The 14,462-nt window shown below is 37.4% G+C and overlaps 1 protein-coding gene across 1 annotated transcript; it reads left to right on the forward strand.

The window, feature by feature from the left end:
* Positions 1-2,254: 2,254 nt before the first annotated feature.
* On the forward strand, positions 2,255-14,183 carry LOC146137476 (uncharacterized). Its single transcript, XM_083394025.1, has 9 exons — positions 2,255-2,648; positions 3,970-4,110; positions 5,082-5,238; positions 5,943-6,077; positions 7,080-7,216; positions 7,828-8,035; positions 8,759-8,931; positions 12,102-12,383; positions 13,102-14,183. Exons 1-9 carry the CDS (start codon positions 2,274-2,276, stop codon positions 13,312-13,314), a joined length of 1,821 nt encoding a protein of 606 aa, XP_083250151.1. The 5' UTR covers positions 2,255-2,273; the 3' UTR covers positions 13,315-14,183.
* The last annotated feature ends 279 nt before the right edge of the window (positions 14,184-14,462 follow it).

Genomic DNA, 14,462 nt, shown 5'->3' on the forward strand with positions numbered 1-14,462 from the left:
AAAAAATAACATTTTAAAAAAAAATTCCGAAAGATTAAATGACTAACAATAAAGCAGCAACGGTATATTCATTGAATAAAATTTTGCCGGAAGAACAATTTTACAAAAAACAATGCCTGGCAGCACCAGTATATTCATTAAATGGCTACCCTATCCAGGTATAGGGAAAGCGGGACGAAAAAACACGTGACTTATTTTTTAATTAAGTGTGCCAGAGAATTCTTCTCATTTCTTGTCGGTATGCTGGAAGTGACAAACGGTAGCGGAGCGCTAGTGCAGATAAAAGTAAAACAAATAAAGCACAAAACCAGCAATATATCTCCTGAACGAAAACAAAGCGATTGTTGCCATTCCTAGAGGCGACCGCTTAACGAGTCATTGCGATGACGCAATAAAAACGCGTTTGAACTCACACGGCAGATTCTGGAACTATGAAAAACTCGTGCAGAGATGTTTTCAGTTCATCCCCTTGAAAGTTGCGTGCCTCTAAGTGGCCAAAACAAACAGGAAATGCTTTGGTTCGTTACAAAGAAGCAAAATTCTGCGATATTTGTCCCAATATCAAAGACTGGCGTGGCTTGTAAGTTAGCGACTCGCGTGCCAAGACGGTAGTCGTGGGTAAATGTAGCGTGGTGGCGTTTTTAATTAGCGAGGAAAGTTTTCAACTATCAAAACAGCGCTCAGCGGCGGTAAAGCAAAATTTCTGAGTGTCGAGTCGGGTTGGAGTCGGACAGGAACCCAAGCTGATGTCATTTTCGCTTGCTCTCTGACTAGTCCTACATGTTGACGTCGAGTTTTTCACATGGTGGCGTTTGAATAAATCCGCGAAAAAATAAGATAGATTAGGGCTTTCCAAGCTTTTTAATCTGCCGCACCTTTTGATTTAACTCTCAACGGCCCTTTAGGACGAAAAAAAAACATCACGTTTCTCGTTGTTTGCTTGTGCACCCTCTTATTAAAGACATGTGCTACTCAGTTGGGAGATTTACTTTTGCATAAGTTATGGTTAGGAATGCAACCTACACCCCTACATCTCGTTGCGGGAAGGAATTCGAAGCGGTTTTTAACTGTAGACCTGGACAACCTGTGGTGGCACAAAGCAGCCTTCGTGGGGCAAATATAATATAATATAATAATCTCTTTTCAATATGTAAAAACATTTTATTCACAGCAAACTATCGCAAACTTTAGCAAGGCGACAAATGACTTAATGGATTTTAAATAATCATAATTTTCTAACAGAATCTGTCAGAATCCCAATGGTAAAAAACAAACGATTCTGGTTGCACACAGAATCAAAATATGATGATTTTAGTAGCAAAATATATTTATTATATAACATCCCAATAAACTGATTTTCGGTTTACTAAGTTCTGTACTTAGTTTAATCTTTTTCAATTTAGAAAATTCCCAGTAAAAAGCAAGATAACATATACTATTTTGGCAACTTCGAATTTATTTCCGTTATTTCTCACGAAGAGCATTACAAAAACGCCCTGAAAACCAACAACAGAAACTGCCTAAAAATGTAAAAGCTAACTCCCCACCCCCAATAAAATGAAGAAGCTCATTTAACCAAAAAAGAATGAAAAAAGCCCCAGGCTATATAAGGTCGCAAACTACCTTGTTTCGTTCCAGTACAAAGTTGCGACACAACGTGACAAAAAAAAAATGAGGAAAGTTAAAACAAACGAGAATTTTGGTTATAAAAAAATTACAGTGTTCAGCAATTCGTTTAAATATGAACGTCAAAGCCTGATAGGTAGAGTAAAGCGACATCATCTAAATAATGTGTAAAGAGTTCAAACTTATGATAAGAGTGCGTACCAAAACTTCATTATTAAGAACTTGTCGATTTCTTGACCTATGTGGCTTTGAAGTTTGTTTTAACGCTACATTACAGATCCGCCCGTGGTGTATACTCGGCAATTCGTGTTTCAGCACAATTAAGGTCAATTCAGAAGCGTAATGATTGGAGGTTGTAGTAAAACGTAATAAAAATATCGAATGCCATACAGTAGTACGTATCATTTTAAAAGTTTCGAATAAATCTTCGTTGATTTTCGATGTTATAAATGGTTAAAGAGTTCGAAACGTTCGAAATGATACGTACTTCTGTGTGGGCTGTGATATTCTTATAAAGTCAATTTACCTGGATTGTTTAAATTAAGTTTAAAAAGTTAAAATTTTATATAAAAGGCGGCATATTGCCCCGAACTAAACGAAGAATTTTTCTATTTTTTAGCTTTATAACATAAAAAAATTCAAGAAAAATGGTCTCGCGGAAAAGCCTAGCCGTCATTTTTGCCGTGTGCATTTTTCTGACTCAATGCGAAAAGGCGGAAACGCTCCGTTTAAAGCGAACACCGACGATTCCGCAAGAAACGGGGACCCGACTTACAGTAAACAACGCCACACAAACAACGCCGTTAACCGACAACCGGTTCGGACAACGGGCAAAAGGCGGAAACAACGAAACGCGGAACAGAAGGCCGGAATACGGAGCCGAAATTGCGGAAGGGATTTCCGCAAATGAAGCGCGAGGAATGAGAAGATCAAATGTGCCGGAGAGCGCGAACGAATACGGCTCTGTGTCGCGACTTCAGCGCAGCAAGACCTTTGTAACGTGGCTGGCAGCCTTTGTTCAGGTTTGAGTTTGAATTGCGTTTTTTAAACTTCGAAGTTCTAAGTTAAGGTTTATAGCAGGGAGCACATTGTAAGTAGCTCGGTAAAGTTTAATGCAGGGGTAGGCAACCTACAGAGCGCAAGCTGCATCCGGCCCGCCAACTCAAACTGCGCAGAAGGTCAATCGTTGTATTTTTTTGTGTATTTTAACTGTGTAAATGGATAAAAGTTTTTTTGCACACTAAACTAGATTAGCGATCAAATTTATCGCGTTTCTCTAAAGTATTTTTGTTATACCTTTCCATTGTGATAATGGATGACGCTGTGTTGACTTGAGCATAAAATCAAAGAAACGCGTGTTTGTCTTTACAAGTAGGCTAATGAGACCGATTTTAAAATGCAAAAAAAAACTAGCTACGCCCCTTATGTTAAACTAAACGCTTTACAGAAGTATCAGTTAAAATTCATGACGGCTCGCCGGACCTTTCTAAGTTTGGGTCGGACCCGCGACTAGGAAAAGTTTACCGACCCCTGGTTTAGTGTATAGCAGGCCTACACAACACATAATTTACAAAGTAACATGATATGAAAATTCATGTTTTATATTTCAGAATATTTTTCCACTTGCCCGCGGCGTACCGGGAAGCGCAGGCAAATCTGATCACGTTTTATTGTTCAATGCTTTTAGTTAGATTCCGAAAGCGTTTTCTTCTAAATTTCAGGCCGAGATAAGTGGTTCCTAGTGAGGGATCGGTTACAGGATTTTCCGCGGGTGCATTGGAAGTTAGGAAAGCTGTTTTAAAAATATTGCTGGAAAAAAGGAGACTTTTTATTTCAACCACAGTTTTAAAATGAGACATTTTTAAGTTGAATACAGTTTTAAAATGAGGCTTTTTTAATTCGGCTACAGTTTTAAAAGACAGGTAAATAAAAGCGTCCGTTAATTTAACAATGTCTCGTAAATAGGTCAGAGTAAAAAAAAATCGGAAAAGGCTATTCACCCGTACATCTAAGTAGTTCAAATCAGCATTTAATCACTAACGGGTGCAAGGTAAACTTCCTGAGGTTACTTCCCGGCTAACGAATCATTTCAAATCGATTTTCTATGCAAACTCCGAAAAATACAATATGATATTACCACCATCCAAATTCAAACGCTAACCCTGGACCGTATTGGTGCAGGCGTAAAAAAACGATCAGGTCAAATAGCCGTAAAAAATGGGAACCACTGCTTTGCGGCAGATTTAATAAACACGGCGAAAATCACATCAAGGTTTTTTTGCAACGTTTTAAAACAAATTAAATTAAACAATGTAATACAAAAACGCGTACAATAATCCGCAGACCTTCATCAAAGGCATCAACTGCAAAGCGGCGAGACGATATTTCACGAGCGAAGCGCGATGCGAAATGGTGAAACGAACACCTTTCCACAACATGAGGTTCTACGGCACACAACGAGAACTCAACGCGGTGTATTCGGTGGTGAGTTGATAGTGTGATATAATGTAGCAGTAACCTATGCAGCACTTTAAGCTGCGCCAAACTTTGTCCGCAGACACAGATACATTTCGTCACCGCTGAAAAAAATGAGAGACCACAACTATTGCTTCAAACCATTAACTGCTAGTCTTCTGCTGTAGTCACAAAAATAAGACTAAAATACCTTAAGTAAACACTGTCCCATTTGCCCAAATTGCATACCTATACTAAGATATAGTACTGTATATAGTAAAATACGGCAAACTTTGTCATTCTATACCAGGGGTGCGCAATCTGCCAGATGCGGCCAATGCAAATTATGCGGCCTGCGACCTATTTTACAAACAGGTCACTACGCCATTCTTCATATTTTTTGCCTATTTCAACTAGTGAGAAACAAATTTCTTAAGTTTTGTTCCTGCATCGAGTGCAAGTTGTACTTGGACAAATTTTTAATTGCAAAATACGCTAGTTTTATACCTGATCAACAGTCGTTGTTGTTATAACAAGATGCGTGAAGTCTACAAAATTAATTTAACAGATCTTTCTGAGTTCAAAAAATGTTCTCTATAAACAGCAAGACTTAAAATGCACTTAGAGCGACTCTATAGATACCTCTTCGATAACTGCGCGCGCCTTTGTAAAATTAATTTAATAAATAAAAACAGCAAGACGGGCGTAAAAAAAATTATATTTAATTTGCTAATATTCGAGATCAAATAGCCACACAGCTTGGAATACAAAATCAAAGACGTTGGTTGTAACTACATCTGTTAACTTAAAATAACTTTTAATCATGTTTTCTTTACTTATTTTGTCAATCTACATCAATCAATTTCTTATAAAATCTCATTTTAGGCCCTACACTTCAAAAAACTGTTATTTTTAAATAAGTTGGACCTAAAAAGTTAAAAAATATCGCTGCTAAAAATTTGAAAAAAGAAGCAACTGTCACTCACTTTTTCTTATTAAAGGCGATTCCTGAAGGTCGTTTGCGCGACCTTGCATCTCACCACGCGGTGGCAGTAGTGGATCCCTTCCCCTCTGCCAGCTTCGGTCACTTGGTTCTTGTTTTTTACGTCGACGGAATGACAAAGCTGGCCTGCTTCGAACGAAAGGGATTGTACATGGGTAAGGTTAGGCTTAAACATTGGGGCAGCTAAATGAATGTTAAATTTTTACATTGAAACTAGTTATTTGTCGATATCTCACAATTTCGATTGCGCGTCTTTAGTTTCTTGGCCAACCATATAGTTAACTAGTTACTTGCAGTCAACGAAATAAATAGCTTCGAGGGGCACGTCACCATTTCAACCTATACATTAACAAAGAATATAGTCCGTACAATTATTTAGTTTTAAAAACTTTTAGGCTGCAATCCCCTTGACAAAATTTAACAAAACTTGCGCACCCTTTTCTAATATTATGTTTTGAAGCCACAAGGTGCACATCATGCTTGTTACTTTCCGTGTAGAATGATCTACATTATTCTAGCAGTGCTTACATTAATATAAACATCGCTAAGCGAAATAGGACGCTTAAATGTTAAACTATGAAAATATGCAAAATATTGGTAGGAATATTAAATCCGATACAGAAGTCGTTCTTATGTTGAACGATTCGAAAATGATGATACTGGAAACGTTCAAAATGATACCTACTTCTATATCGGCTTTGATATTCTTACTACGTCTTACTACAATATGAAAAACATGTTTGATATCTGCGGCTTACATTTTTTCATAGTTGTCTGCGATTTTCGTCGGTTATACGTAAGCCTAACACCTTTTTGCTGACCTAATCGCACGTCAAGTAACCCGAAGTTGTTCGTACAGGCGACAACCTGTGCATCAGCCAAGCGCGAAGGTTCAGATGTCGCAATCACTTCCGCAACCAACTGACGCCCGACCAGGTCGCCAAGAAGTGCGAGATCAACTTCATACCGACAGTTTACAACACACAGGAGGAAGGTATGTAAGCTTAGTACGTTTTGTTGCCATACCGATACCCACAAATTTTGACAAAATCCGATCAGACGCCAAATTTCGTCATATGCTCAAACGTAAAAGATAGATAAAATTAAAACATTGGAAATTAAAAAAACACCTGCGTTGCGAAAAATAGCGAATGATGGCAGAAAATTTTGTATTAAATACCACACTAGTATCGGAAGAATGGCGATACTACAACTTGGTTTCGGGTATATGTATGACCTCCGACCCGATATTATAGGACATTCCTATCTGAAGTGACTATAACAGCCCCTTGTAACCTAACAGTGGCACATAAGGATGGTGATTTCAAAGCGTCCCTCAGCATGATGTTCGGTAAATCATAAAACACAAGCAACGAAACAGAAATCTACAATTTAATAATGGTTAATCTAATGCTTACGTGCACCAACAATGCCGTGTTTTAAGTAATGCAGCCATGCTCAATTGTATTGCGGCTGATCGCAATTGCTATTTTAACAACAAATCACCAATTTACATACTTTATTCGGCATTAACTTTCTAAAACAAATTATCTTATAATTATAAATTCAATAAACACCCAATAATAAAAACATTACGTGTACATTACATGTACATTGTCTGCCTTGGGAATTTATTAGTGTGAAATAAAAACAATTTTCGGAATAATGAAGTGTGAATACAACTGAACTCGAATGTTTTGCAGTGCTTCTTTCGAGCCTGTAGGCAGTGACCTTACGCAAGTAGCATAACGTGTACCATTTAAAAATAGGAATTTGCCCCACCAGGCAACACAATATTGGTGTAAAAAAAGTTATTAAACGACGTCTATTCATCAGGATAAATAATTAAAACGTCGGTTATACCGCCGTTTAGATCAAACGAATTCTATCTATTTACACATTTTGGTTTAATATATTATACCAGTTGAATTCTCTAGAAGGTTCATAAACTCAAATTGTGATTTACATATAAAGTAAGCTGTTTGTTCTGTCATAGGCCCAACAAGAGTCCAACAGCTTGAGTGTATTCCTTACCTTGCCGGTTTTGGGTCATGTCCACTGCAACTTGCTACCGAATCAGAGATCATTGAGAACTGCGAGCTTCAAGCCAACTCAAAGAGGTGCTACGTTAAGGTAACTTCGCGGACTTGTGACTCTTCTAACGTTTCTAGTAAAACTGTTTATATTTTAACCTCAACCTTAGGCGGCTTTTGACAACACTTGATAAGCTTAAGATGATTTTTAATTTCGGATAATTTTTAAAATGCGATTTAAATAGATAAAATTTTGCACTAAAAACTTTGCTCTACGAAAAAAATAATCAAAACAAATTACGGGAAATACCCGTTAAGATAGAAATGGACAATTAATTAGTATAATTTTATCCAAAAAGGGGTTACTAAACATTCCAACAACAGTCAATTTTTCCGAAAAATAATTTCATTACATTGTGAAAAAATATGTATAGATAAGTACTAAGTACATAAATGAAAATACAAAGAATTTCGTGAAATTTAGAATTATTGTTATAACTAGCAAGTATTCAAGTCAAACCCACTAATGATAACAAGACGATTTTAATCAAATTATCAAGGGTTTTTCTGACAAATATGTATTCAGCGCCGACGTTTCTATCATATAACAGGTAATCTTCTTCAGGGCAATAAACTTGTAACTTTACAGAAGGGTATATATACAGTGAGTCAAACGACCAAAAACAAAATAATTAATCTTGTTCTGTTCAGGAGTCAAAAGCCCCAGAAGCGAGGTTGCCGCTGTGTCGTCTCTACGCCCGGTGCGACCACGCCGTGACGTTGTTCGGAGGGTGGAATGACGTCACTATGTTTACACGTCACGAGGATCACCTACAGCGATTTTACACGATGCTGAAGAGGAACGGATTCAAGAAGCAGAATATACAAGTGTTCTATAACGGCAACGGCAATGTTCCACGTGGGTTGAAATTAAATTTTTTTAGACTTGACTTCGAACACAATATAAACCAGTGTCATAAACATGTCACTTTGAAATGACTTAAGTCCAAGTCAAGTCATTTTAAATAAATACTTAAATAACCCAATATATATTAAAAAAACACTTAATGAAAACCCTTTATTTCAACCCAAGCCAATTATCTTAAAGACTAAGTCTAGTCAAGTCATTTTGTCTAAAAGACTTAAGTCAAGTCATTTGAAACCAGTGACAAAGTGCACTTGAGTCAAGTCATTGACTTAAGTCACTACAACACTGATATAAACTTATATTTTTTTATAATATGACATATGACGCTTAAGAAGATAATTTGCATGGAAATTATTTACGTGCGATGTCCAAATACCGTGTTTTGTATGTTGTTAAGATTTCCTCTCGTTGAAACAATGTGACCATGAGAGTTTAGAACTGCCACACTATCGATCACTATTTAGGCATGCATAATGTTTTGAAAAAAATTGCAAAATTTAAATAGTTTTTCTTGGCCATTGCGGTTAAGTAAAGGCAATTATTCAGGGATATTTGCTGTTCCTAAATTGTGACAAAAACTGTTGGCAAAATTAGTTACATACTGCACAAAGGGTATTATTTGCATTGTCTCTAGTCATACAGATTTTTTGTTGGCTACTTTCTTGCATAACACTATTGAAACTGATCCTAAAGCCGAGCTTCTTAAAATCGCAGTGGGTGACTCCTACCGCCATGGATTACCAGCAAGCAGCAAGAACGCAATCCGTAATCACATCACCACTCTTTGTCGCTCTGCTGTCTGCGTCGACTCGTTCGTGATTTACCTGAACGGACCTACAACGTCGGACGGGTCGATTCTGCTGTGGGACAATAACGGAGATGGAGAGGTGAGAATGGCAGTGAATTTTTAGAGTGGGTGGTCGGCAGAAATGCACCTTTAGTGTGGAACGTTTTGGAAGGTTAAATTAGAAGGTAGTCTGGCGCTGGTCTCAAAACCTACCACATCTTCGTCTGGGGGTTTATATTGCTAACATGATTTGGGTTTTGCAGCGAGTTGACCATTGGGTTTGGGTAAGTCTCGTATTAGTATTATATTTATTCTCCCATATTTATTTCTTCCGTGTAATTTTTTCGGCGCAGGTCTAGAATTCTACCACATTGTGGTTCGGGGGGTTATATTGGTAACATTCTTTGGGTTAAGGTGCGAGTTAGCGTTTGGTTTGGGTAAGTAAACAAGGGTAATTTGATTCCGACATATTTGCAAACGGAAGGCCTTCAGTTCATTCACAACACTAATTACAGCAAAGATTATAAGTGTTTTTTAAATGATCCTTGGGGACCACATGGTGGCCTATTTATAGGTTCATGTATATTTCTTATGAAGTTATACTTTTGTTGCTGAGTAGCAATGATGTTTTACCGTTTCAAAAAAATTGTTGTAAACACGTCATTTTAAATTGACTTCAATTGAAGTCAGGTCATTTGTAAATGTCCCAGTCAAGTCATTTGTAAAATAACTCAAGTCCAAGTTATGTCCTTTTGCATAAATAAGAAGTCAAGTACTCGTTATTAGAGCAGAACTTCGACCAAGACAGGAAAGTCTGAAGATTATTTGCCAAAAAGTATTGAGAAAATTAGCGTCGATCTCGGGACGTTCTATACGTTCCAGGCACCGAATGATGCATCGATTAGAAAGTGTACATACACACAAAGTCACGCAACCCTTAGCGTTATCTTAACTTTCTCCAAGCCTTACTTACGCAATGGGCCAGCTAACAGCCTACAGGTTGTGTCTGTATATGTTTCCCCAAACAAGATATTCCTGGAATACGTCAGTCGTCAGTGCACGCGCGCTCGAGACTGACATTTCGTTGTTTAGCTTTAGCGTCCGGTCACGCAGTAAGGCATTTACAGAGGGATACAGGATCTTCAGAAACCAATTAGTACGCAAATATGCAACTGAAGTTGGGTCTAATCGCGAAAATAAGCGTTTCTTTGGTTTAAATTAGCTTTTTCATAATTTAGGAGACGGGCGCATAGGGAATAAACGAGATTAGCATATTTCGCAATAAAATGGCATTTGTAGATCAATTTAGCACAAACCGTGTTTTTGTAGAGTGTATAAGTTCACACGCCGCCTTTTTGCTAAAACCTTTGGCTAATGACGCTTTCGGGTCGTGACCTATAAATCTAGGGAAAGCACATCTACATCATTTTGGAAATAATGTTGCACTGAATATGTGATTTTTGGAAATCACCTTGACCTGTACAAGATGAATGTTGACCCCAATTCCTAATCAGTAACAGCAGAAGAGTATTCTGTTTGAAAAAAATATATTGACGATGCCTTTGCTGGCGAAATATATAATTATATATGTCGTTTAGTATCTATCAATAGTGTCTAACCTGAATAACCAGGCTTAAAAGTTTGTTAACAATATGTTAAGCTTTGGGTACAGTGCGAAAAATGAATTCCGTGGTTCTGATAAAATCTTGGACAAAACTGGACAACCACCAGATTGGAAAATACTTAATCAATAGGAAAAACTTTAAATCACGTGTGGATGAAACAATAACTACTGTTAGTTAGAATAAAAAAATATTGAGTCCGCGAGAAGTCAAAAAAACATTTGCATAGCCTACACAAAGTAACATCCTAGATCATTGGTTCTCAAACTTTTTAAAAAACAATACGCAACGGTCCTCTAGCAATGTTTCAAATTGCTCACGGTCCCCTTAAAAATATACACAATTAAACACCAACTAACACGTTGTTTTTAATGGTGTCAGTAGGCTTGGTCATACCGTATTTAATATTGTAACGCTAACTAAATCACTTTACTTAATAGAAGTAGTCACGAACAGTTTTGAAACAGTGGTCTCACAACCCACAGTGGCAGCACAGCAAGCTGTAAAAACGTAATTCTCATTAGCACAACACAATACTATAAAAATTTGTTAGGTGCTTTGCGGTCCCAGAAAATTGTCTCGCGGACTCCAAAAGGACTGCGGACCCTAGTTTGAGAACCACTGTCCTAGATCCATATATTGACACGTATCCCCGAATGCCCGTCGTGCTAACACGTTGCACGTTACGTGTGGCTCCTGGAATGTAGATTTTTGCGATACGAGGATTGTTTAGGGTGTTGTGGTACAGTCGATGATTGCCATCGAGGTCAGATATGGCGAAAGATAACCAAACAGGTTGTAGTTTGTTAAGCGGGAAATTTAGTTTGGCTACGTTATACAACATTCAATCACAACGAAAGGTTGGCACGACCTGTTTAATGGAAGACTAAAAGGCTTATCCCCATATTAACCACCAGTGTAGCCATTGTGACGTCCAAGTCAAGTATTTTTGAATGGTTAACAAGTTAAGTCCCAGTCAAGACATAATTAAAACAAGTCAATTGCAAGTCAAGTCCTTGTCCAAAAATGAAACGTTAAAGTATTAAAATTGGCAAGTTCGTCCCATTATGAGCAATAACTCAAGTAAAAATGAAAGAAAAACACAACATATAGCAAGCAAATAGCTCAATGTGCAAAACTTAAGATAAATAAGCCAAATTTATAAAATATGCTTAACGAAAACATTTCATTTTCAAGTCATTGGTCCAAAAGGCTTAAGTCAAGTCAAGTCTTTTAAAAACAGTGACTAAAGTCAATTCACTGTCTTAATTCTTTGCAACACTGCTAACCACGCTTCCTTGTTTATCTAATTTAGCACCAGCCTATGCAAACTAGTTTCTATACAGAGAGGCCCGCAGACAATTTTCCAGGGGGGCAATACGAATATATACACACAATTTAGCTTAAATATTACACATATAAACAATAATAATAATCGCATTTAAAATTCCAGGGGGGGGGGGGGGGGGGCAAGTGATTAAAGAACTTACAAACACTGTTTCTTGTTTAGAAAATACAGCGCTCGCAAAATGCGTAGAATGCGCCTTGCCTGTCAATCACGACATTCAAGCCCCGCCCTAATTTGCGTTCTAACCCAATTTTCTAAAAAACAAACTTAACATCAATAATATTTTTCCCACAAACTCAGGCCCAACCGACCGAGGCCTACAGCGTCGACGAGTTCCTTGATGACGTCACAGACTGCGAGGCCAATCACTTGTTTGTCTTCGCCGAGCAGAGCTACGCCGGAATTATGACGTCACGTATGCGCGCCCGGATCCAGAACCCGGTGTACCCGGCCACAAGGGCCTCGTGGTCCCGCGTTGTGCTGCTCTCTAGTGGCGGAGAGTTCGAGTACTCGTGGGGCGATGACGTCATTAGGCACTGGACCGGCCTCTCGCCAATGCTGCCCGTGTCATGGGCCTATGACGTAAGAAACTGCTTGGTTATATTTTTTAATTTTTGAATTTCAGCATTTTGTGCAGAAGCTGGCTTGTCTCATCGCTTTAACTTAATGTTAAGCTGTTCTCCCGGATTTTACCTTGACTGTGGTTATTGGGAAAAGTTTATTATCTTTAATATGAATGTAATTTTAAATTATCAATTCATATTAAACTTAAGTATAGTAAAAATTATACATTTCCCGTGGTTAGTGTTTCATGCTAAAGATAATAAATTAAAACGGCGCTTGTCTAGAATCCGAGCACTTTTTAACAGTAACGAAACGAGCTGTCAAAATTGAAATTACAAGGAGGAAATAAATATGGTGGAACAAATATATTAATATTCCTTGACCCACCCAAACCCAAACGCTATCTCATACCCTAATACATATAATATTAGCAGTGTAAACGCTCGGACGAAAATGCTAGCTTTTTGGACCGAGATGGTTTGGATGAAGTCTGTTATGTTACAATAAGAAGTGTAACCCGATTAACATATGCAAATCAGAATGTATGATGATTTTGGTTTGTAAACCAGCGCCGAATTTCTTTCATGATCTGTGATAGGAAACACACAGCACAGAAAAATATTATATCTACTGTATTTAAATTAATATACTTAATTTATAAATTAATTTATACAGCGAAAACTATAACTCTTGCGTTGTGTTCTAAAGTAATTTATAGTTTCCTGCGAATTTTCAGAACATCGGCTACACACACAGCACCACCAATATGCTGCAGAAGCGACGGGCTCAGGAGTACACCTTGTACGGGGCTCCCATCATTTACGGGTTACCCGTACTCGCCGAAAATCCGACTGAGTTACGACGCGAGTACATGGGCTGCCAGGATCTACCCGCCGCTGAGTGGATACTCGAGTTCAACTCGGAATTTAATGAAGCGAGTCCCGAGTAGACGCGAAGCGATTTTCCGAGTTGCTTTATAAACAAGGACACATTAATGATCTCAAGAAGTGTTTGTCAACATAATTTTCAAGGCAACTTCAATGCTAAGCGCAAATTTAAAGGCGAAGGTTTGGCGACCATATTCCTTTTACTGAACTTTTTGTAAGATTAGAGTTAACAAAATACACAAAAATAGTTAATAAATTAAAATTTAGTTGGTATGAGTCATATCTATGTTTTACTTTAACCATGTGAACTTTTGTCCGATTTCGGGCCGCCACTCATATATGGTCAAGAAACACTGATCATAAGGTATATTCGCTGTCGCTTGTCTATAATATTTTTATAACTCTTTCACTTTGGTTTCATGTTGAACGAAAATAATATAACCACATAATATTCTAAACTTTAAAAACATTTCGAATAAAGAGCGAATGCGTATAACTTTACCATGAAGTAAAATCCCCAAAAGTGTTGATAAAAAATTGACAACCCCCTTATTTTGCTTCAAAAATTACAAAATTAAAATATCCTAAACTATTCCATTAAGAGATCTTAACTTGTATTTGTGTTGTTATTTTTTGTTGTTCGTTCTATTGTTTCAGCCTAGCGTAAAAAAACAGGTCTTGTTTTCAGATGTGCCCAAAAATTAAACAGCCCTACTTTTAGGCAAACAGAACTATTTTCTAAAATAGTTGAGACATGATATCTTTTTTCTGCTTAATCACCACCCACAAGCCAGTTACGACCGATTTTTGTCTTCAATTTTATCTTATCGTTTGTACAGTTTCGTTTTATTGTGGATTTTTGCTGATATTTATTTATACGTTCGTCGTCAACTTTTTAAGGCTATGTTTGTTTTTCGCACCTCTGCTTTTCGTGACCAATAAAAAGCTTGTGCCGGACAAGTTGTATACAAACAAAAGGATAAATATACTGTTGCTACCTGGCATATGGTATACTAAAAAGAAGCTTTAAGTACCGACAGAGCTTCTTTTATAATACACATTAGGATCGAATGAAAGTTAACATTTCGGAATGTAAGAGAGGATTTCAGTTGCTAAACAGTTTTAGTTTAAGCTGACAAATTGGACTTTTTGTCTATTGTGAAATGGCAGTCTAAAAAAACAACGCGTAAATTATGAGCTTGTATAGTAT

Source organism: Ascidiella aspersa, chromosome 7 (genome assembly GCF_963924565.1).
Source record: "Ascidiella aspersa chromosome 7, kaAscAspe10.2, whole genome shotgun sequence".
NCBI classification, from domain to species: domain Eukaryota; kingdom Metazoa; phylum Chordata; class Ascidiacea; order Phlebobranchia; family Ascidiidae; genus Ascidiella; species Ascidiella aspersa.

Excerpts from the sequence above, each read along its gene's own strand:
- LOC146137476 (XM_083394025.1), top strand. The coding sequence starts at position 2,274 with ATGGTCTCGCGGAAAAGCCTAGCCGTCATTTTTGCCGTGTGCATTTTT. Across the intron at positions 5,239-5,942 it reads ACGAAAGGGATTGTACATGG|GCGACAACCTGTGCATCAGC; the intron begins GTAAGGTTAGGC and ends TTGTTCGTACAG. Across the intron at positions 6,078-7,079 it reads TTACAACACACAGGAGGAAG|GCCCAACAAGAGTCCAACAG; the intron begins GTATGTAAGCTT and ends GTTCTGTCATAG.